This window comes from Erinaceus europaeus, chromosome 1 (genome assembly GCF_950295315.1).
Source record: "Erinaceus europaeus chromosome 1, mEriEur2.1, whole genome shotgun sequence".
Lineage (NCBI taxonomy): Eukaryota > Metazoa > Chordata > Mammalia > Eulipotyphla > Erinaceidae > Erinaceus > Erinaceus europaeus.
This window is the reverse complement of record NC_080162.1, coordinates 191455449-191479727: the sequence shown is the minus strand read 5'-3', so window position 1 is coordinate 191479727 and position 24279 is coordinate 191455449. Positions and strand designations below refer to the sequence as shown.

The following is a 24279-nucleotide window of genomic DNA, read 5'->3' as shown; positions in this document are numbered from 1 at the left end:
TAACTAACAGTTTACCTGTGGTTTATCCTGACATTAGGGGACATCTGTGAGGCAGAAAGTGAGATAGTAGTCTCTGACTTTGGAAGTTATTTACTATAGGTATGTAAATGGTTAGATTGAGAACTGAGTGAGTTAAGAATTATATCAGCACTCTAGAAGTATGAATAGATGAAAATGCTAATATGGACATGTGATCATACCCAGCTTCTAGGGAAGTTCATGCTGCAAATACTTTCTGTCAAGTACCATCATTTCTAGTGTGCGTTTAAGCAGACAAACCATAACAACGTTGTTTTCATTTCTAATGTATTTTGGTGTGTGCCCTGAAAGTTAAACTTGAGTTAAACCGAGTTAAACTACAGCTGAGTGGGCTCTCTTTGTCTTTCAACCCTGGTGGAGTCTGTTCTCCGATAAGACTTAAGGAGCCCCAACTCATTAACCAGTATGCCATCACATGAGTAGAATTAAATAGTAAAGTAGTAAAACCTCTGAGTTGAAATGATGACAAATATTACAGGTGTATGTTTTGCTTAAGCTTCTGAGAGATACTGTTCCAGCTCAAAGAACTACTTCATAAGGGATCCCCTTTCTCTTCTTATGAGGACTATTACATAGAGTGCTGAGTTCCTCCATGTTGGGGTAGACAGAAGAGACCAGGAACTTGTTGTGGAGAGGGAAAGCAATGCTTTATTCACGCGAATGCCCCAGGGTTGGGTGCAGGCACAGCGGTTTAGGCCACATGGAGCTAGCAAAATGGCCACCTCCCACTATGCCCACCAGCCCTTCTCCAGGTCTTCTCCAGGTAAGGACATGGAAAAGAAAGAGAGCGAATGCGGAACAGCAGTGGGATTTCTAGGGTAAAGAAGTGGCAAGTCGGGAATGGGACTGGCTAGGAAAGGGGATGGAGAGAGGCAAAAGGCATGCTGGGAAGGTGGAAGCTTCCTTAACAACTGTTGCAATGGTTTTAAGTGAATTAGCAATACCCTGAGGGGATAACGTGGTGGGGATATTTCAGGCAAAACAATGATTGTGTAAGCAGAACAAGGGGGCTGACTTTAAGGCCCAGCACTCCAGATACAGAAACAAGTTCTTTCTTTCCTTCTTTCTCTTTCTTTCTTTCTTTTTTTCTTTCTTTCTTTCTTTCTTTCTTTCTTTCTTTCTTTCTTTCTTCCTTTCTTTCTTTCTTTCTTTTCCCATTTGTTGCCCTTGTTTCTTTTTCATTGTTGTTGTAGTCATTATTGTTGTTATTCATGTCATCGTTGTTGGATAGGACAGAGAGAAATGGAGAGAGGAGGGGAAGACAGAGGGGGAGAGAGAGACACCTGCAGACCTGCTTCACCACCTGTGAAGGGACTTCCTTGCAAGTGGGGAGCCGGGGGCTAGAACCTGGATCCTTATGCTGGTCCTTGCGCTTTGTGCCACTTATGCTTAACCCGCTGTGCTACTGCCCGACTCCCAGAAACAAGTTCTTATTGGAGACGTAAGGGGTGGAATTGAATCAAGCAGGATATGACCCTGGTCAGGAGTGATTTTTTATGAAAATAAGAAATAACTTTGAGAATATTTGGCAGGTAATTTTATTACAACATTGGAAGAAGGGCAAGAATGCTTTACTGAAGATCATGAAGAGCCTCTGATAATTATCTAGAAATAGATCTAGCAGAACCAATCAATACAAAAAAGAGAAAGCAGATACAATCAAAACAGAGTTCATCCTTCTAGTCACCTCTTGCAAAGAATGTTCTTAATTATGAGTGAACAGGAAAGGTGAGATGTGTGTCATCCCGTTCTCTGTGCCAAATCACTAGTATGTGGTGTGTTATGATGCTTGGGTGAGTGATTACGAATGAATTATTATAGTTCTGATCCTTTCTATGTTGTCATTTAAGTCATTATCCAGTCATTATCCATATTCTTACTATATTTCTAAAAACTTACTTTGAGATATCCTTTCCTTATATAAAATGGGACTGAATTTTATTGATCTATAGTTTATTCTATTTTTTTATAAACATAGAGAAAAACTGAGAGGGAAGGGGGGGCAAAGAGGAAGAAAGAGTGACACCTGCAGCACTGTTTTTACTGCTCATGAAGCTTCCCTCTCTATAAATAGGGACCTGGAGCTTGAACCTGGGTCCTTGTCCATTCTAACATGTACACCACTACCTAGTCCCCAACTGGTTATTATTCATTCAAGATGCCTATGCTAAAAATGGACAGAATAACAGGGTATAACTGTGTCTTGGGTTAGAGCTTTAAAGAAACAGACTCTGAGATCAGAAACCAGGTGCATGAAGATTGCTTAGGAAGATGCTCCTTGAAAACCACAGAAATAGAAGGAAGATAGGAAATCAGGATGGGGGGTCTAAAAAAAAAGAAAGAAAGAAAGAAGGAAAGAAAAAAGGTGACTACAGAAACAACTTATGCCTGAGAACCGCCAAAGATGGGTAACTCTGGAAATAACACAAAACATGCAGCTCTGAGTCACATTCTTACCAGCTAGAGTTCAGAGCCGCTCCTGAGATGTGTTGCAGTTTCAGAATTGCAGGCTGCTCCGGGCATGGACTACCAGTGATGCTGAAAGAAGTTGTACCCAGGAGAACTGAGCTGCTATGGGATAGTCAGAGTTGCGACTGCACACACCTTAGGTGCTATCTTAGCTAGAGTTCCCTAGACCGGATATGACACTTGGAGGATTTGTGTTTATGCATTTTCTAGTTTGCCTTAACACCACTGATTCGGCCACATGCCTGAGGCCCTGGTACCAGCATTCAGGGTTGTTTGTATGCACAAGCTGCAGTTCTGAGGATTTTTACATTCAATCAATTCATTCAAACCCAAATGGCACATTCTTGAAGTAAAAATGAGACATGTATAAAACTGTATTTAAGATCCATCACTTCCTTACCACGTCTCAATACATCAACATTGTGGAAAACATACCAGACAAATTCAAGCTGAAAAGACACAATACAATAAAATGTGTTCTCCTATGGGGAGTCACCCCCCCCCTTCCACATGAGACTATGCCCTTACTCTGGGGACTTCTGGGATCTAAAAAACTTCTAAGAGAATCTTTGCCATTTGGGGTTTGAATGATATTAGATTTTTCAACATTACCTCAGAATATCAGAGATTTTATAAGCTGCTATTCATTTTCTCTAGCTACTAATTTAATTTCCCCATTCAAAAGTACAATGGTAAATTATATTATTGTGGTGTCTTCAATGCTTATTAGAAATTCTCTAGACTTCTCTAATGAAAATGCATGAGGGAAAAGCGTGAGCATGTTAATTGTGAATTGTACGACTGCATCACTGAATTTTAAAACAAAAGGATATTAATGCACGTTTGTTTGATTTAGGAGGATTTTATATGTACAATAAAATACCATGGACTAATAAAAAATCTATCACTTGAGAATGTTACTGAAAAAAAAAAGTTCACTATTGAGTAATCTAGGCTGACACGTTTTATGGCAGGGCTTAATTTTCTGATAAGCAACCTGTTCAGTATTATATAGGCCTGTGGTACCTATGTAACACACTTTATATGTAACTTTTAATTTTTTTTATTTTACCTATTATTTCAAAATAACTTTAGACTTACTGGAAAGACACCAAAGTAAACTACAGTCATCTCATATTTTTTTCCGTAATATTAGCATTATTCATGACCATAACACAATAATATATAGGACTGGTCTTTTGACACATGTAGTGGTGAGGAAATCGGCTGCCAAAGGTATTTTAACAGATAGCCTTTTTTTAAATTGGGGGATTAATAGTTTACAGTAAATATACTTGTTGGTACATGTGTAATTTTTTTTTTTTACAGGACAGAGAAGTTGATAGAGGAGGGAAAGTCAGAGAGGGGGAGTGAAAGGCAGACAGCTGCAGACCTGCTTCACCGCCCATGAAGCGATCTCCCCCCACCCCCGCAAGTGGGAAGCATTAGTTTACAAAAGTGCAAGATTTTAGGAGGATAGTCACACATATCCTTATTACTCAAGCCAGACTGCTAAGAAGACAACATAGTTTATAAAAACAAGAAGTATCTCTCTTCTTATAGAGGAAAAAATATGAATGACAACTTCCATTTCTCGCTCTCCCTTCCCCAAGCCTCCAATATCCCTGCACATCCATTGCTCTGCTTAGGAAGTGAATCAGTTCTCACAGGCACTGACAACTTGCTAATGCGCCACAACTTTCACAACCATGCTTCATATTCTCCGCGCTTATGTCTCCAAGTTTTACTTCAATGTAAACCTTCCCTTTGCTCCAATTGAGCCAGCACATATTATTATAGTGTCTGTCAGATATTTATGCAGTGAAGCAGTTGGAAGAGGAGGAGCTGTGGGGAATTATAATATTTTTACTTCAAGAATGTGCCAATGAGGGGCCCTACAGTGAAAATAGCAGAAATAGTCACCAGAGGGAGAACATAGAATTTGTGGTATATTTAGAAACTTTTCTCAATGGAGATAGAAAAATGATTGACTATATTTTACACTATTCCACTTAAAAAAAAAAAAAAGGCCAACCAAGAAGACATAAAAATAAAGGAAGAATGGAGAAAAGACAGAAAGAGATTGAAAAGAGATGAGAATGCTAGAGAGAGAGAAAGAAAGAAAGAGAGAGAGGAAGAGGGGGAGGCAATAAATAAACAAACAAATAAATAAGTAAATAAATAAATAAGAATATTTTGGATATTGTGCATCTTTGTCATCTCCATACCTCATGACCTATGACCCATAACCAGCTTTGAGGACAGCCGCCATGGCACTGAAGGAAGCTTTAGTGTTGTGGTCTCTCTCTGCCTCTATCTAAAAAAAGAGAGACTGAAAAGCAGCGGCACACAACTTCCAAACAACTAGCCTGTGCTATCATTGCTTTGTGTCTCTCTCTGTCTCTTTCTCCGAGTCAAATACACTTTCAACTGTTTTAAATTAACTGGTGAAACATAAAGAAAAAATGCCACTCTGGATCCATCAGTAGAGGGGGTAGTAGGAAAGGGAAAGAAACAGGCAGAAACTCTTGGACCCCTGAAATCACAGTATATATGGTAGCCAAAATCAAACTGCTCCATGGGTGACTTTCAGCTACCTTCTGGAGGTGAGGTCAGCACAAATAAGTATGTCTACCACTCAGAGAGCAGTGAACTCTATCATGGCTATTTGTCACTTGCATCCTGTATTTCAGAGGCAACAAAATGAGTATGTAAACCAAGGGACATCCCATTCACCTTTCCACATATTTTTATTGAGGCTGCTCAGGCAATCCATCTCACAGGTTACTCTGAGGATAAGATATATGAACATACATAATGTATTTAGACTCGTGCTTGTGGCCCCACTGCATGTTAACTAGAAAGCTAATAATTCCTTAACAAATCAAAGAAGTTATGAAAAAAATTATAGTACATAAAGTTGGTATTTGTGGTGGAGGGAAGGCCCTTATACAAAGAATCCTTACAATCTGAGATGAAGAGGTTCCATTAGTTTCTGAAGGTTGTTTCATGTCCTCAGTTCTCAGAGGGGTTGATGGACTGGCACATACCATAGTAGCCTTTTCATTTCTTTTTCTCTTCTCTTCTCTTTTTTTTCACAGTAGCCTTTCTATACAATAAATTGTTTGTTGTGTTCATTTTTCCCATTATTTTCATATTTCCATTATTTTTCCCATTATTTTCATATTTCATTATTTTCATATGTTTCATATTTCCCATTATTTTGAATGATGATGGTTGTACTTGTTCCAGGTGTGTGTTGCATGCCCTCCCTCATAATCTTTACCTGCCGATGACTTAAAGGTTTTGATTTTTTTTAAGGGGCCCTTTCATTCTACTTTGCCTTTCTCCAAGGGAAAAACAAACAGTAAATATTCTTACCCTTTTTATTGACCCAAATCCTGAAACTTTTCATTTGCCCCTACAAAGATTGCAAAACTATTGGGACAATTTATCCCCCCCCCCCCAATGCCATAACCCATCTAAGTTTTAAATAGAAGATGTGAATCAATGATCAGAAATAACAATTGTGAAGGAAATAAAAACAGATATTTTTCTTGCCTGGATGTAGGACTGGAGCCAAGTTTCTGTATATGGAGCTAATATTTTTAAAAACCCACAAAGATATCTCACCGTTTCTTACTAACCACTAAGAGCCTGGGATGGAAGTAGTGGGTTTCAGGGTTTCTTTTTGAAGTCAGTCCTCTAGGAAGAGGATTATTTCCACCTTTTCTAATGTGCTCTTGAACTGTTTACATAGCTCTACCTGGTACAAGGAAGTACTGGTACAATCTGACATTGAACTTCAGATAGGTTCTACTCTATTAGAATCCCTATTAATCCCTATTAATCTCTATTAGAATCAAACTCTCCTTGGGATGTACGGACAGTTTGTCCCAGACAAGCTTTTAATTACATGGGGGCAGGTTTTATTTCTAAACCTGTATCAATCAGCTTACTTCCTTCTGAAAGAAAAAATTTTTATCCTCATCCCTAAAATAATCTTCATTGCTGAGGCAGGTGTGGTGGTGTGTGTGTGGGTGGGGGGAGGGGTTCCTTGTATAATTCTTTTTTTGGTTGCCTTCTCTTCTCTCACTCTTGGCAACAATTCCAAAGAGTCTTTTAGTTGTCAAATATAAATCAGGTTTCCTCCTCAGGGCATCTCTGTTTGTTCCAGCCTTCTTAGCTGGTGGTTCACTTCCCTGCATTACCTCCCCTCAAACCAACTCCAGTCCAACTTTCCCTCCCAGACTCCAGTAGGGGCGCCCTCCTGTGGCAGGCAGGCTGGAGCCACCCAGTCCTGGGGATCCCAGAGCAGAGCACCCTGAGCCGGCAAAGCAGACTCTCCCAGTTGTGCTCCAGGGTCCTCCTTCAGCCACAGGGGAGAGCTTTTTAGCCCTTGGTCTCAGCGCTCCGCAGTGCTCATCCACCCATGGTTCTTGGCTTCTCAGCTCTGAATTCATTTGCCCGGATACTAGCTCTAACCTTCTCCACCTTTGGGGCAGCTCAACAACAACAACAACAACAAGGACAACAACAACATCCTGCCCCTTTCCATATTCACGCCTCTCACCATCCCACTCAACCTCCATAGCACAACCCCCTGCAAGAAAGCACAGTCCGGGTATCCCCATTTACATCAAGCGCGCAGGGGTCTCCACCACCATCAGTCACCCCGATTCTCGCTCATTCATGTTCACTCTCATCCTCTATCCCTAACCCTCTTTTTCCCTCTAAAGACTTCTAACTAGACACCTAGATTTCTCCTCAGTGGCACTCCCTTCACTCCCTTTCATTCACCCTCCCTTGTCCACATACACACACGCACACCACCACCACCAGCAGCAGCAGCACACACGCACACACACACACAACCACACACCAACCCAGACAGCCCACTCCACTTTTCAGACGCCCACCTCCTACATACTCCCCTCCCCTAAACAGACTTCCACCCACTCACCATCTGTAGTCTCCCTTCCGCCCCCGCCCCGCCTGCAGGGCTCCCCCACCCCCTGCCCGAGAAGCAGACCTGCACAGTGGGAGGCAGGGACCCCAGCCAGACGCTCGGGTCGTGCGCGCCGCCCTGACCTCGGGCAGCCGGGGAAACTAACAAAGGCGGCGCTGGAGCCGGGACCCCCAGAGCCCAAGCGGCCGCCTCGGGGCTGGGAACCCGGGCCAGACGGGGCGAGCGCCTGCCGAGGGCTGCTCCGGTCAGGAAGCGGCGTCTCTGGAGCAGGAGGCAGCGGCTCCCGAGGACTAGGAGCCCTCCCCGCGCCCGCCCGCCCGCCCGCCCGCAGCCCGGCCGCCGCTGGCTGGCATCATGGCTTGTTGCACCGGGCGCTGCTCGCTCATCTGCCTCTGCGCGCTGCAGCTGGTGAGTGACAGCCCCGCGCGCCCCGCTAGGCTCCTGCCCCGGACCCGCCGCCCTGCTCCCTCTGCGGAGCCGCGGCTCCGGGCGCCCAGGGGGCGGGGGACCCGGGAGGGCGCTCCCGCCGCCGACCCCGCCTGCCGCCCGCGGCGCCCCACTCGCGCATCCGAGTCGGTCCACAGCTGCGCTGCGGGAGGGCGCGGTCTCCCTTTCCGCCCCGCCGCCTGGGCTGCGCCGCGTCCTGGGTGGGAGTTCCCGGGAGGTCTAGGGGTGGCTGCCTTCTAGACACCCAGGGCTTGGGATAGGCTGAGACCGGGTGGTTGGTGGTGTTGCAGTGTCCCTACCCCTAGGTTGCACTGCTGGCTTTATTTAGCACGGTCTTCATGTGGGCTGAAGTTTCTAGGAGCTTGTGGGCTCCGTCTTCCCAGGACGATCCCCACCCGCACCCCCTAACTTTTGTTTAATTACTAGGACGGGTGGTGGGAGGCAGGGAGTGCTCGAGTTGCAAGGAGACCCAGAAGCTGCCACTCTTCAGTAAGATTTGAGAAGGTTCTTACTTTTAGGAGGTTGGAGAGGTGATTGGAGTTTCATCTGGCTGTGTGTTTTAAAACAGTATTTGGGTTTTAAAAGCAGTATCTCCACTTCAGATTTTATTGCAATGTTACAGATTTCAGATTTTATTGCAATGTTACAGATTTCAGGCAGCAACAGAGGCAGATTGTCATCAGAGAGAGAACAGTGAGGGTTCCCTTGGCTAGGAGCTTGAAGAGTGCTTGCTTGTAAAGGGGGGGGGGGAGAAGGGAGAAGGGAGTAAAAAAGCCTTTCAGAGTGCAGAGAATGCTCTTCTTAGCATATGTCCTATTGGGACTTAGTCTGGCACTGCGGTCTATTCCATAGTCACTTGAGGTCAAGGCCGTAGACCTTTTGTGTCAGACTTTTGTGTGTGAGAGATTAATAGACATCTTCCTTTCATTACACTTCAATCAGATTCTGTAGATGTTCTGCCAAGATTGGAAGTGTTGCTTGTTTTTTAAAGCCATACGCAGTAAGCAGCATATTTCCATTAGAGGAGAAAGCTTTTCAATAAACTTTACTGAATAGTGACATTTGCAAGACTCGTTTACTAAAGGAATAAATAAAATAAGCTCTTTTAGTCCATGCCCCCAAGAATGTTTTTAAAAGGCTTTCGTTGTATGTGTGTGTATCAGTATTCTATAACCATAGAACTCTCAACTTAGGCGTTTTTTGTTTCCGGTCGTTTACATTATATAAACATAATTTATAAATTGGTATCAGTGGCCACCTATCTTTAAAATCTGCGGGACAGTTCCTTTTGTGCTATTAAACAGGACATGTTTCTAGTTTTCTTGAAAAAAACAATTCACTTGGCCATGCGTGTTTGCTTTCTCTAAGGAATGGAGGCCAGAGGGTAATTTACACTTTAATTGTTAGAACTGGACATGGCTTAAAAGCTTCTCAAATGAAATAAGCATTTTGGCAAGTCTTGAATTTGCAAGATTGTAATTTGGACAGGCTGGATTAATCTAACCTGGCTTAATCTTCTGTTTCACTTGGAAGTAACTGGGAAGGATTTTTGATGCAGTGAATTAATTATGATTCCCTTAGTCGGTACAGTGGTATTTGTGGTGATGTGTTCTCAGTGTTTCATCCACCAGCCCAGAACACTTCCAATTTCTAGATGCACCTCAGTAGATGAACACACACTCCTCAGATCTTAGCTTCATATATCACCGCTTCTATGAAGTCTTCAGTGGTGCTCCAGGTAAACTCAATAACTTCTTTTCCTTTAATCACATGCTAGTTGGATTTTTTTTCTCTCTTAAAATTCATCTTTTAAATCACTTCAGTTCTCTACACATATCTCTTGTTCCTAGACTGCAAGGGAGGGGAGGGTAAAGAGCACGTGTTGTTACTCATCTGAAGGATCTTGGAACTGAAACTTATCTGCTGAGTCAAGGGCAGTAATTTATATTTACATTCCAGATAGGATTTCTGAAAACAAACAAACAAACAAACAAAAAACATGTTTTAATTTTATTCCTCAATGTTCTCTGTAGAAGGCACCAGTTTCACTAGTCTGTGTCTGAGAAGGGTGATAAAGAGTTCAATAACTTTCCCAAGGCAGTAGCTTCTGAGTGCTGAAGATAGTGGGGTGATAAATAATAAGTCCTTAATCATTAGATTTCAAAGAAAACAAAAGCATATAATGAACACATTGCATTATACCACTCATTGTAAATTACATGTATATAACAGATGTATGGTACTCACTGAAAAATAATGAAACACCTAGGAATGCTCTTTTTTTTTTTTTTTAAAAAATAGATCTTTATTTACCTTTTATTTGATAGGACAGAGAAATTGAGGGGGCCAATAGAGTGGTAGAGAGAAAGAGAGACACCTGCAGCCCTGTTTCACAGCTCATGAAGCTTGCACATACAAGGTTTGAAACAGATCCTTGCAAATGGTAATGTGTGTGCTCAACCACAGGTTCCAGTAAGAGAATACATAGTGCTCTTTAATATAAGCTTTGTAAAGCTGATAGCTTCTGGCAGAATCCTTTTGTTGAATTTGATGAACCAATTATTAAATAGGCTGTATGTATGACAACAATTCTGGTTTTTATTTCTTTTTATTTTGAGGAGTGACAGGGAAATGAAACAAATATGACAGCATTGACCCTTTGTGCTATGTGACGATTCTATGCTGAATTGGGTTTATAATAATTTTCAAATAGTGGATAATTATTCTCTCTCTCTCTCTCTCTCTCTCCTCTCTCTCCTTGCCTCCAGGGTTATTGGTGGGGCTCGGTGCTTGCACTAAGAATCCACTGATCCTGGTGGCCATCTTTTTTCCATGGTTGTTGATGTTGTTGCTGCTATTGTAGGCTAGGACAGAGAGAAATGGAGAGAGCAGGGGAAGACAGAGACGGGGAGAGAAAGATAGACACCTGCAGACCTGCTTCACTGCCTGTGAAGCGACTCCCCTGCAGGTGGGGAGCTGGGGGATGGAACCAGGATCCTTATGCTGGTCCTTGAGCTTTGTGCCTTAACCCGCTGTGCTACCGCCCAGCTCCCCTCTCCATCACTTTGTAAGCTTAGACAGTCCACAGTGTTACAGTCTGATTTTTAGGATTAGTCATTTTGCTGATGTAAATACTTGTACTATTTTAGAGTCATTTACATTATTTCAATACATACAACATGTACATATATGTCTATATGTACATGATGTATGTATACAAATTTATATTATTACATACAAATTATATGTTATTTTATCATACAAATAGACTAGTTATAAATTATCTACAAAGCAAAAAAGTGAAACATTAAAATCTGAGGAAGGGAAGAGTTTAAAAATATTTAGTAACTTCTTCATATGAATAACATATTTATAAAATGTAAAAAATATAAAAATATAAATAAAAACCTTCATTATTTTATTATGACTGTGCTTGGCAGCGACCTCACAAAGTCCTGAGAATTTAACTGACTCTAAGCTGCTCTATATCAGCTCCAGAACACCAGTGTGAAGCGATTTCTGATCTATTGTGTCTTAACACTGAAACTGTCTTTATTTCTAACCTTTCACTTTTTTTTTCTGCTCCTACCAACTGTTGGGAGATGGTAGTTATGAAGAATAAATGCATGTGGGTGCTGAAAGGGGACTGGCACTCACAGAATATATTTGCTGAAAAGAATCTACAAGCTAATGACAAAGAATGACTGTAAGGACCATTGAAAGATGATGCATTAGATCCCCTTAAAAGTTACAACAACAACAAGTTTTTATTATCTCATTCACATTTCATTCCATCAGCTTTCCAGAGTGAAACTACAGATTGGGAAATGTGATTGGAGAAAATTTATCATTTTTAGACTAGTGTAATTTGCATGAACTTTGGTTGCAAAATTCTAGACTTCATTCTACTGTCTTTATTCAATGTGTCTATATATTTCCCATTTCCTTTCCTTTCCTTTCTTTCTTTTTTTAAATTTTTTGTCATTGCTGGGGCTTCAGTGCTCAAAATTGACTTTCTTAATGAGAGAGACAGAGACAGAGAGAGAGAGAGAGAGAGGGAGAGGGAGAGGGAGATTTCAGAACAGAAGTTTCCTCCAGTGTAGTAGGGCTGGTCTGGAACTGTGTCACACGCTTAGCAAAGCAGGTACTCTATCCAAGTGAATAATCAATACTGTGTTGGCTGTATTCTCATTGTCTGGTTTCAGTTTGAACTGCGCCTCTCCACCAATATTACACTGAATTCATAAATCCCAATACCTCAAAATGAGACCTTGTTTAGAAAAGGTGAGATTATTGGAAATAGTACAGTCCTCTACATGTTAGGGAATTTGACATGGCAAATGGAACTCAAGTAACATGCCGAAGACCATACTTCTGGGAAGGAATGGAATCAGGATTTGGACTTGAATATGCACTCTCTTTACTGTGCTCTGTGTCTCCTATACTTGAAATAAGGACAGCATTCAACAAATATTTATTGTGTCTCTAAGCACTGCACCTTCAGATGTGACCCATTCAAATGTAGACTCCTTAGGAACTTTAAATCTGGGAATGGAATAGCTGTCAATAAAGGTGTAAACAAATATTGTTGTCTAGTTGGAAACACTGTTAAATGTCGTTAAGAAGGAAAAAAACGTGTATTGTGTACAGTACAGTGCTTCTTAGATGAACGTGGTCAGAGACTTTCTAGAAGATGGAAATCCAGTCTAAAGTAATGACCATTAATGGCAGTCACACAAAGAAAGGAAACATTCTTCTTTTTCCTCCCCCCTTCCTCCCTCCCTCCCTTCCTTCCTTCTTTCCCTCCTTCCTTCTTCCCTCCCTTCCTCCCTCCAGGATTATTGCTGGGGATCGGTACCTGCACTACTGCACCACCAGGGTGGCCATTTTTCCATTGTTGTTGCTGCTGTTATTATTGTTCCGTAGCCCCCATGTCCACTTGGTCGATTCCAAATTATATTCCTCCATGAGGATAATTTCTGGAACCATCCGTTCCACCCCGGTTCCATGGCTGCCAGTTCTTAGCAACATCGCCCGCCAGATATTCGTCGGGATGCGGCATCATCTAAGTTCATTTCCCACGTCTACGCTCGACCGGACCTGCCAATATACGCGGATATCTTCGCCCACCCTGTTCAACGCTTGACGTCTCATCACCCAATCTGGTCCCCTACGCCTACACTGAACTTCTCTGTTCCAGTCTCTTGGAAACAGAGTTGGCAGTCAGCTGAGGTAAAGAACAAACACCTCATCACAGACCCCTGCGAGCGTCAACCCGGCTTTGACCTAGCACGTTAGGATTGGGCCCTCCTCAATCGCTATCGAACAGGCCATGGCCGGTGCGCCGCTATGTTCCATCGCTGGGGAGCCAGAGACGACCCGAACTGCCCCTGTGGCTCCAGACAGACTATGACCCACATAGTCAACCACTGCCACCTCTCCAGATTCAAAGGAGGTCTCGAAACTTGACATCAGGCTCAACCTGACGCTGTTGACTGGCTACAGAAGAAGGGCAAACACTAGAAGAAGAAGATTGTTGCTGCTGTTGTTGGATAGGACAGAGAGAAATGGAGAGAGGAGGGGAAGACAGAGAGACAGAGGGGGAGAGACAGATAGACACCTGCAGACCTGCTCCACCGTTTTGAAGCGACCCCTGCCCCCCCCCCCCCCCCCCGCAGGTAGGAAACCAGGGGCTGCAACCTGGATCCTTGTATCCTTGTGCTTTGAGCCATGTGCACTTAACCAGGTGCGCTACTGCCTGACCTCTCCCATTCCTCTTCTTTTTTTTTCTTTATTGGGGGATTAATGGTTTACAGTTGACAGTAAACTACAATAGTTTATACATGTATAATATTCCTCTTTTCTTTCTGCTAGTCAATGGAGTTTTGCCATCCTGGGTTGACTTAGAAGGCTTGGGGGAAGAGAAACATGGGCCAAAGCTTCCTTTAGTGTGATTGGGTCCAGGTTCCAACCTGGCTTGTACACATGGCAAAACCACGTGCACAGCACACTATCTATGTGAGCTATTTTGTTGACCCATAGGGGGCATATTCTTTTTTTCTTTTTTCCTCCATGATTATCACTGGGGCTTGATGTCTATACTGTGAATCCACTGCTCCTGGAGCTCATTTTCCCCATATTTGTTGTCCCTGTTGCTGTTGTTGCTGTTATTGCATAGGACATAGAGAAATCCAGAGAGGAGGGGAAGACACAGAGGGGGAAGGAAAGCTAGACTTCTGAAACCTGCTTTATCACTTATGAAGCGACCCTCCCCTCTCCACAGGTGGGGGACCAGGGACTTGAACCGGGATCCTTACACTGGCCCTCATGCTCCGCGCCACGTGCTCTTAACGTGCTGCACTACCACCCAGCCCCCAACATATTCTCTTTATTTTTTTAATAAATTAGTTAATTTTGTCACTGTTGTTATCACAGGGGATTGGTGCTTGTGATATTTAACCACTGTCTCCATGTGGCCATTTTTTTTTTTGATAGAAACAGAGGAAAGAGTCGGAGAAGAGGGATAGCAGCACTGTGCTACTACTTGTTAAGACCCTCCCCCACCCCCCACCCCCACCCCCACCCCCACCCCCACACACCTCCAGCTCCCTAGGGTGTGGCTTGAACTTGTGCTATTTTGCATGGTAACATGTTTGTGCTACCTGAGTGCCACCATCCAGCGTGGGATGGGTGGGAGAATTTTTTTTTGCCTCCCGGGTTATCGCTGGGCCTCGGTGCTAGCATTATGAATCCACCGCCCCTGGAGGCCATTTTCCCCCTCCCCCCTTTTTATTGAATAGGACAGAGATAAATTGAGAGAGGAGGGGAAGACAGAGGGGGAGAGAAAGATAGACACCTGCAGCTCTGCTTCACCGCTTCTGAAAGGAAGCCCCCCCCCTTCCAGTGGGGAGCCAGAGGCTTGAACAGGAATCATTGCAGGTGTCTGCGTTTGATTCTATGTGTGGTTAACCAGGTGACCAACCACCTGGCCCTGGGGGGGAAACATTGTTAATTTAAGTGAAAACCACATGTGCAGCCCCTAGCTTTGAAACAGCTTAGAATGTTCTAGCTGTAACTGGAATCTGGTGCGACCAAGGTACAATATGTGATGCGATTTCATTGGACAATTGAGTGGCACACCTGATTTCATTCAAAGAGCGAATTCACTGGAGCATTCTAAGTCATGGTGTCCTCTGACTTGTGCTTTAAGGTGCTCTCAGTGCTGAGCAGAAGACAGAAGAATCAAAAGAGGAAGTGGGAGATGGGACGCTTCTCTGTTATTCTGAGCAAAAGAAAATGTTAAGTTAGACAGGTGTAGATCAGAACAACTCTGGGAAAGGATGGATTTAAGAGGATTTACAGAATGCAATTGTGATGCTTTTATGGAAAGTAGAAATATTGGGTGTTGATGTGTGGAGATGAAACAGGAATATTTATTTAAATATATTAGTTTTCTATTTTAGACAGTTTATGACACTGGTACTTATAGTCAAGTAACTGTCAGGTACCCTAAGGAGGAACTCAGGCTAAGATTGGACTGAGAACTAGAACTTAAAGTTGTAAGCAATATTATTATTATTATTATTTGTGATCACCTAAAGAGAATGAAAAGGTAGATGAAAACCGAAGTTTAAACTGGTGTTACTTGTAAAATACTAGATACTATTGATTTTTTTAAATGTCCCAATTTTTCATTCTGGTCACTTCTGTGTGGATTTTTTCTTTCACCTATTTTTTTTTTCTCCTAAGAGGGTAATCTTTTATTTACTTTTTATTGGGGAGTTAATGGTTTATAGTTTAGTCTTTGACACTTAAACACAACCTCTCATCTCTCATTGACAGATGTCTGGGAGACTGTTTCCCCCAACCCAAGACCCCTTCACCCATCATACTCTAGGACCCCAGTACTCTTTCATCACATTTCTTTCCCAGAGTCCTTTGCTGTGCTACAATACACTGCATCTGGTTCAAGTTTCACCTTAATATTTTCCTTTACTGCCCTTTTATCCTAAGTTCCACCAGTGAGCGAGATCATTTGGCATTGGTCTTTAAGTAGGTAATTTTTATTTCTCAAATTTGAGGGATAAATTGCTTTCTATTCTAAATCTTCAATAGTGCTTTCATTAAAAAAAAAAAAAAAAACATTTTTTCCACGTTCTTCCACCATTTCCCCATAAATTTTAGAATTTATTTTTCACTTTTAAGGTTTATTTTATTTTTTTTTTACAACATCAGGGAGAGAGAGAGAGAGAGATGAATGGATGGAGAGAGTTTCACATGAGACAGAGAAGAAGAGAGAGACATAAGAGCACTACCTTGGCAAATGCAGTGCCAAGACTCAAACCTCAGGTCAATAACTTCTATTTACTAGTTGAACTATTGTCTCTGCCTTACAATATATGTTTTAAGTTCCTAGGAATGTTGTAAACAATTATCAAGATGTTGTAAAGGAAGAATCTCCAGTAATTTAAAGATAAAAATTGTTGAATTAATATTTAATGGTAAAGATAGGATTAGAAACCAGAACATAATACATACAATTTAAAGATTTTTTCCAGAACAAGGTCACAGTTAAAACATTCACTTTTTCCCACTTCTCAAGGTTGTGATATCAAATAAAACAGTGTTATTATGTCTAAGAAGGAAAATGAAGCAAACAGAAGACCAGCAAGATTGAAGAATGAATGGAGATAAGTAGATTTCCTTTGTCAAGTTCTATGCCTTTTTTACTGCCTGGAGCAGAAGTCCATTGTCTTGCATGCCATAAATGACTCCCTGGCATGGGATGGAAGGACTGAGTGCCTTTGAATTTGTATTTGAGAACTAGCTGCTTTATATCTTGTGAAAATGATATTAAATAGGAGACTTAACATGTTAATTGTCTTGAAAGTGAAGGTGGTTAACACATAAGTTAGGAGCTATAGTTGTGAAAGGCAACAATGAGATAAAAAAAAAAGCCCAAATGATTATCTATTTATTTTGCATTTCTTATACTTTTTATTTACATTTTATGTCATTTTAACAGTGGTTGCAGAAAATTTGAAGTTTTTCTTAAAAGAAAAAAGTTTTTTTTTTTTTTTTTTTACAGGAGCACTGCTTTAGCATAAGTCATGATGAGGACAGAAGCTAGGGTCTACTAAATGCAAGTCACAAGTCCTATCTGCTGAAACATTCCTCTGGTCACGAGAAGGAGAGAGTTTTCAAATATAACTTTCAATATCAGTTTTAGGGAAACCATATGCAAAATACTTGATAGGTTAAAGGGCCACTTCTTAGGTGCATCAAACATTCCTACCACTAATCCCCACTGACACTAATTGCCTTTAATTCTTGTGAATCTTCATGAATTTACAAAAGAATTTAACATTCGTCTGAAAGAAAATACTTTTATCAGTAATTATAAAATGCCAGCTCAATGATAATGCAAACAAATAACACATAACAGGAGTCATCTAATTTACATTTTGTAATTTTATATGTCTTGCAAAGATACTAAAGCAAAATAAAAGATGAAATACAATTTAAAACTGTCTTTTAGTGGGACATTCTTATATGAGGTAAGCAAAAATATGGGAGAATGGATATATCCAGATGGGTGTAGTAGCTAAACAATATTCAGGTGAATGTACTGAGTTTTGCTTGATGACATCACTTAGAAAAGGTGAAACGCTTCACGTACTAGCTTGTTTGTGTAATGCTGGTCATGGAATCCATGTTCCTAATTTGGAGAAGTATTTGACTGTTAAGGATGAAACATGTAAACAACTTTGGGTTGGAGTGTTGCCAAAGGTTCTGCTTGTAAGAACTAGGTGTCTGTTTATTAAGGGAAGCAGAGGCAAGATCACACAAGTCTAAATTATCTTTTTCTTGAGTTCTTTATTCAACACAGAGGACCATCTCTCTTTTTTTTCTTCCTTCCTTCTTTCCTTCCTTCCTTCCTTTCTTCCTTCCTTTCTCTCTCTCTCTTTTTTTTTTTGTTAATCATATACCTCAGTCACTAAGAAGCACTGCTGACAAAGTGTATCTTCTGTCTACTTCCTCCAAATGTGTTTTTATTATGAATAGCTTCATAAAGGTGCCAGGTTCCTTTGCTGTCCAGAGATATTTGAGCAAGACATTAGCTATCAGATTCTCATAAGAGATATGAACTCAGTGGATGTGATAAGTCGTAAATATATTTCTGACAGTTTAATTCTATTCCAGTAATTAGAAACTGGCTTCACTTAGATATTGATTAATATTTAGTATATAGTAAGTGCTTGCTTATGAAAGCCCCAGGCTATGAAGGTTGATTGGCTAAATCAGTGAATTATAGTACAAAGGATATTCTACTTCTTTCCTGTACTGATGCCTCACCACAACTAATCATGATTAAGTTGACGGGAATTAGAAAATTCTCACTAATGGAAATTGTTTATTTAATTTGTATGTAAAATATAAATTCTTGATAAGGAATTAGTTTTAAATTACAATTTATGAAGGGTAAAACATTTTGGGTTTGTGGATTTCTCAAAAAAATCATCTGTCATCTCCTACTGTGTGATAAGAAAGTATGTGAATCTTTTCTGTTGGAGATTCCAGTTGATTCTTCAATATCTCTGAGAATGGAAAATTTTAATATTAGCAGTAAACCACACATTTAAATATTGATTTATACCACAATCTTATTAATATAATGATACCATGTTGATTTTCATCTAAATCATATATCTCATCCTTGGATTTCGATCCTGTCTTTTTATGTTTATATATTATTTCTATTATTATTATTTACTTCCAGGGTTATTGCTGGGCCTCAGTGCCTGCACCATGAACCCACTGCTCCTGGAGGCCATTTTTCCCATTTTGTTGCCCTTGTCGTTACCCTTGTTATTGTCATTATTGTTGTCGTTGGTAGAGAGAAATTGAGACAGGAGGGGAGACAGAGAGGGGGAGAGAAAGACAGACACCTGCAGACCTGTGAGTCGACCGCCCTGCAGGTGGGGAGCTGGGTGCTCAAATCAGCCTGGCTCCTTTCTCCAGTCCTTGCACTTCAGGCCATGTGCACTTAACCCATTGCACTACTGCCCCACCTCCGTCTTGTCTTTTATACACTTGTCTTTTTCTGGATGGTGACTAGTAGAGAGAAGCAGAGATAGGTTAGATCCAGCTTGTACCAACTGGGGAGAGTTTACTGTTATATTCCGAGAAATTCTGTGAGTCACTTGTAAACACAGGCTTAATAAAAAATTAATGATAATAGATTTAAAATTATATTAAGAACAAAGGTAATAAATATCCCAAACTCAACACTTCTTAATTATTTTTTAGCTTTGTACTATTAGCTGTGCTCCAGGGTTCCATTTATTGTGTCTGTTTAATAGATCTTCTGCTTAACAGTGTGCTAATGAGTGTCTCTTCCCAATTTTGTGTCTAGTGACATCAGGCTGGTATATAACATATTATGAGGGCAAGAGATATTTATAACATGAAGATGCAAATATCACAGTCAGGCTGTACCCCCTTCCACCCGTTCCCAGAGCTTGTACTACCAGCAGCCACTGGGCAGGGGCTCCCATCAGAAGGCTAATCTTCTTCCTTGTATAAATCAGGATTGATTTATCCTACTTTAAGGTCACTGATTAATACATACATTGAAAGTAGATTTTCTAGACCAAGTGCTTTTAAAAATATTTATTTATTCTCTTTTGTTGCCCTTGTTTTATGTTGTAGTTTTATTGTTGTCTTCATTGTTGGATAGGACAGAGAGAAATGGAGAGAGGAGGGGAAGACAGAGGGGGAGAGATAGACAGACACCTGCAGACCTGCATCACCGCCTGTGAAGCAACCCCACTGCAGGTGGGGAGCCAGGGGCTCGAACCGGGAACCTTAACACTGGTTCTTGTGCTTTGCGCCATGTGCGCTTAACCTGCTGCGCTACCTCCGGGCTTCCGAGACCAAGTGTTTTCTTTGTTGCTTTAACTCATCTATAGCTTTGTTGAAAGGCTAGAGAAGTTTTAATTAAAAAAAAAATTCAGGGGTCGGGCTGTAGCGCATCGGGTTAAGCTTTCATGGTGAGAAACTGAAGGACCAGCATAAGGATCCCAGTTCCAGCCCCCAGCTCCCCACCTGCAGGGGCGTCGCTTCACAAGAGGTGAAGCTGGTCTGCAGGTGTCTATCTCTCTCTCTCCCCTCTGTCTTCCCCTCCTCTCTCCATTTCTCTCTGTCCTATCCAGGAACAACAACATCAATAACAACAATAATAATAACCACACCAATGATAGAAACAAGGGCAACAAAAAAGGGGAAAATGAACAAATACATAAAATATTTTTTTTTAATTCCAATTTAATATTCCTTTGAAACTCCATTTTTGGTGACTAATTTATTTCTAAATGATTTGGAATTGATAATAGTTTATAGAATCATTGTTTTTTTTAAAAGATTTATTTATTTATGGTAGACAGAAAGCGAGAAAACCAGAGCGTCATTCTGGCACATGCAGTGCCTGGGACTGAACTCAGGAGCCCATGTTTGTAGGGCCATCGCTCTAGTCACTGCACCACATTCTGGGCCATTAGAATCATAGGTTTTTATTTTTAATTGTTTGTTATTTTTTTTGAAAATTGCATTTTATCTTCCTTTATTATTTTGTAAACAAACACTGCTCAGTTCTGGTTTCTGGTGGTAAGAGAAATTGAACCTAGAACTTTGCAACCTCAGGCATCAATGACCTTTGCATAATCACCATGCACTCTCCCTGGTTCTAGAAACATAAATTTTACAGGTTCACAGGTTTATTTATGTATTTATTTATTTTTTGCTTCCAGGGTTATTGCTGGGGCTCAGTGCCTGCACCATGAATCTGCTGCACCTGGAGGCCATTTTATTTTTTCCCCTTTTGTTGCCCTTGTATGTTATAGCCTTGTTGTGGTTATTATTGTTGTTGTTAATGTCGTTTGTTGCTGGATAGGACAGAGAAATGGAGAGAGGAGGGGAGAGAAAGATAAACACCTGCAGACCTGCTTCACCTCCTGTGAAGAGACTCCCCTGCAGGTGGGGAGCCCGAGGCTGGAACCGGGATCCTTATGCCGGTCCTTGTGCTTTGCACCACGTGCGCTTAACCCGCTGCGCTACCGCCGGACCCCGTTTCATGGGTTTATAAGGGTATAGGTTGGTATGCTTAGTGATCTATAGATTTCTAGGCAAATGACTAGTTTTTATTGTTCCTCACTATGTGGCAAAGTAACATACCTAATAGATGTTGACTAGTTTGAATGGTGAAAAGAACTTCAATAGCCTCCACATACCATTGCTCCTGATAGCCTCTGCCTCGCTGGTGTCTAATAATCCATGGAAAAGCAAACATCAAAATACCTGCTTTAACCACAACTCATCTTTCCAGGTTTGGGATGAACATTAATTTTCTATTGTTTCTGCACTGAAATACTAAGTAGTCTTTCTCTTCCCTTCTCCTCCCCCCCCTTCTCATTCTTTCTTTCCCTCCCTCTTTTTCTTTTTAAGATTTTATTTAATAATGAGAAAGATAGGATGAGAGACAGAAAGAACCAGACATCACTTTGGTACATGTACTGCCAGGGATTGAACTCGGGACCTCATGCTTGAGAGTCCAGCATTCTATCTACTGCACCACTTCCTGGACCACACACTCTCTTTCTGTCTGTCTGTTTTTACCTTTCTTTCTTTCCTTATTTCCATCAGTGTTTTCTCACCGGAGCTTAGTAACTGCCCATGTCTGCCACTAACACTAGACTTTTTTTTTTTTTAGTTATCCAACATTTTTTTGAAATTTTTTTAATTTATAAAAAGGAAACATTGACTAAACCATAGGATAAGAGGAGTGCAACTTCACACAGTTCCCACCACCAGAACTCCATAACCCAGCCCCTCCCCCAGACATTTTTAAAATCCTTTTTCAGATAGAGGCTGAGAGGCAGAGAATGAGAGAAGGAGAAGGAGAGACACCACAGCACCTCTCCCCTGCCGGAGAAGCTTCCCTGTAGTGTGGTGCACTTATGTGATGGCTAGGAGCTTGAATCCAAGGCCTTATGCGTGTTAAGATGTGCATTCTACTCACTGCACCATCTAAATATTCATTCTTTTTTTAAAAAAAATATTTATTTTATTTATTTATTTCCTTTTGTTGCCCTTGTTGTTTTATTGTTGTAGTTATTATTGTTGTTGTCGTTGTTGGATAGGACAGAGAGAAATGGAGAGAGGAGGGGAAGACAGAGAGGAGGAGAGAAAGATAGACACCTGCAGACCTGCTTCACCGCCTGTGAAGCGACTCCCCTGCAGGTGAGGAGCCGGGGTTCGAACCGGGATCCTTATGTCGGTCCTTGTGCTTTGCGCCACCTGCGCTTAACCCGCTGCGCTACAGCCTGACTCCCTAAGTATTCATTCTTTAGGGAGTCTGAGAGCAGGAAACATTTGAAAATACACTGTAATATATATTTTTGTGAACAAGTGTATTTCCTTAAATTAAAAAATAATTATTTTTACAATAAGAAACAAAATCCTACTGCACCTCAGTGCTTTCCTTTGATTCTAATACCATCTTCATGAGACAGATATTAATGCTCTTATTTACAGATAAGAAAACTAAAATTACTTTTTTCCTCTTTTGTTGCCCTTGTTTTTATTGTTGTTATTGATGTCATTGTTGTTGGCTAGTACAAAGAGAAGTGGAGAGGGGAGGGGAAGACAGAGAGGGGGAGAGAAAGACAGACACCTGCAGACCTGCTTCACTGCCTGTGAAGCGACTCCCCTGCAGGTGGGGTGTGGGGGGCTTGAACCGGGATCCTTATGCTGGTTCTTGCGCTTGGTGCCCATGCACTTAACCCACTGCGCCACTGCCCAACCCCCTAAAATTACTATATTGGACTCCAATTACACTTAAGCTATCAGAAATGTAGAAATGAGGCTAACAAAGTGTGTGTGTGTGTGTCTGTGTGTGTGTGTGTGTGTGTGTGTGTGTATACACGCGGCATTATGACAATTAAAAGAGTAATTTCTTTGAATTTAGGTTAAATATAGCACAAAAAGTTAATTACTTAACCATTCTCACATTTTTCTTTTAACATACAAATTTAAAAAACATTACTCACCTGGCTTGAGTACCAAGCAGAGACATTAACTCTTTGCAACAGTCTCCCCTTCAGTTGTTAAAAGAACCTGGCTTTTCTCAGGACTGATAGCTATTTTTAGGCTCCCTAAGGAGGCGCCCCAATTTATCTTGAAACAAAGGAGTAAATGCAAGATTTCTGCAGATGAAATATCCTTGCATTTTGCCATGCTCTATTTTCTTTGGCAAATAAACCATTTCTGACAATGCTTTCACTGTCCAGATACATACATACACACACACACACACACACACACACACACACACACTTCCCCCCACTAGGGCCACTGGAACCTATACTAATAACCTTCTCTAAGACCTTAAGCCATGAATCTTGCTATCTTATGGGAAACACTTTCTTGGCCTTGGTGTGTGTATGCTTGTCAAAGATTTGAATGTTGTAGCCACACAATTGACCACATGTCTAAAATGCAAGGCCGATTAGAGGAAAACATTAGATGAACCATTAGGAAACTTGCAAAGATTCCCAGCAATTGTTTCATCTGAAATAGTTGTGGTTGGAAATTCAAAGATGGAGTCCTTCTCAGGGAATTGTCCTTCACAGGTGGTTCTGTTGAAGTGTTTCACAAGTAGAGTTAACATTTTGTAACATTTCACAAGACTAAGTCATTCATATGGGCACAAGCCATCAATTATTAATGTGCTTGGTAGACTAATCTAAAGTGTCTTCCTGTATACTTTTAAATCCCATCAGTAAAAAGCTTATTGACAGGCAGAGGTTCAGGGAAGTTACATAAATGTATCACGAGGAGGTCTTACTGTTTTGTTATCATGATCAAGTTAACTAGAGTAATCTATATGGTATAGTTTGATATATACACCTGGTCTATATGGTCGCTAGCCTGGTAGGACCTTTATATGTGTGATTCTTTGTTGATTAAAAAAAAAAAAGCACAGGGAAGTGACACTTGACTATGATGACCTGATTTTAAGACAACCCAAAGTAGAAGATACTGATTTTCTGATATTCTTTTTTTAAAAAAAACTTTAAATATTTATTTATTCCCTTTTGTTGACCTTGTTGTTTTATTGTTATAGTTATTGTTGTTCTTGATGTTGTCCTTGTTGGATAGGACAGAGAGAAATGGAGAGAGGAGGGGAAGACAGAGAAGGGGAGAGAAAGACAGACACCTGCAGACCTGCTTCACCACTTGTGAAGGGACTCCCCTGCAGGTGGGGAGCCTGGGGGCTCGAATAGGGATCCTTATAC

At 41.2% G+C, this 24279-nt stretch overlaps 1 protein-coding gene across 1 annotated transcript in view; it reads left to right on the top strand.

The window, feature by feature from the left end:
• Window positions 1–830: 830 nt before the first annotated feature.
• LOC132541450 (echinoderm microtubule-associated protein-like 3) overlaps window positions 831–24279 on the top strand; it is a 72926-nt gene continuing 49477 nt past the window's right edge. Inside the window, exons 1-2 of the mRNA XM_060202345.1 lie at window positions 831–857; window positions 7456–7885. Of these exons, the coding sequence (XP_060058328.1) occupies window positions 831–857; window positions 7456–7885 (457 nt within the window). The remainder of the gene's footprint in view (window positions 858–7455; window positions 7886–24279) is intronic.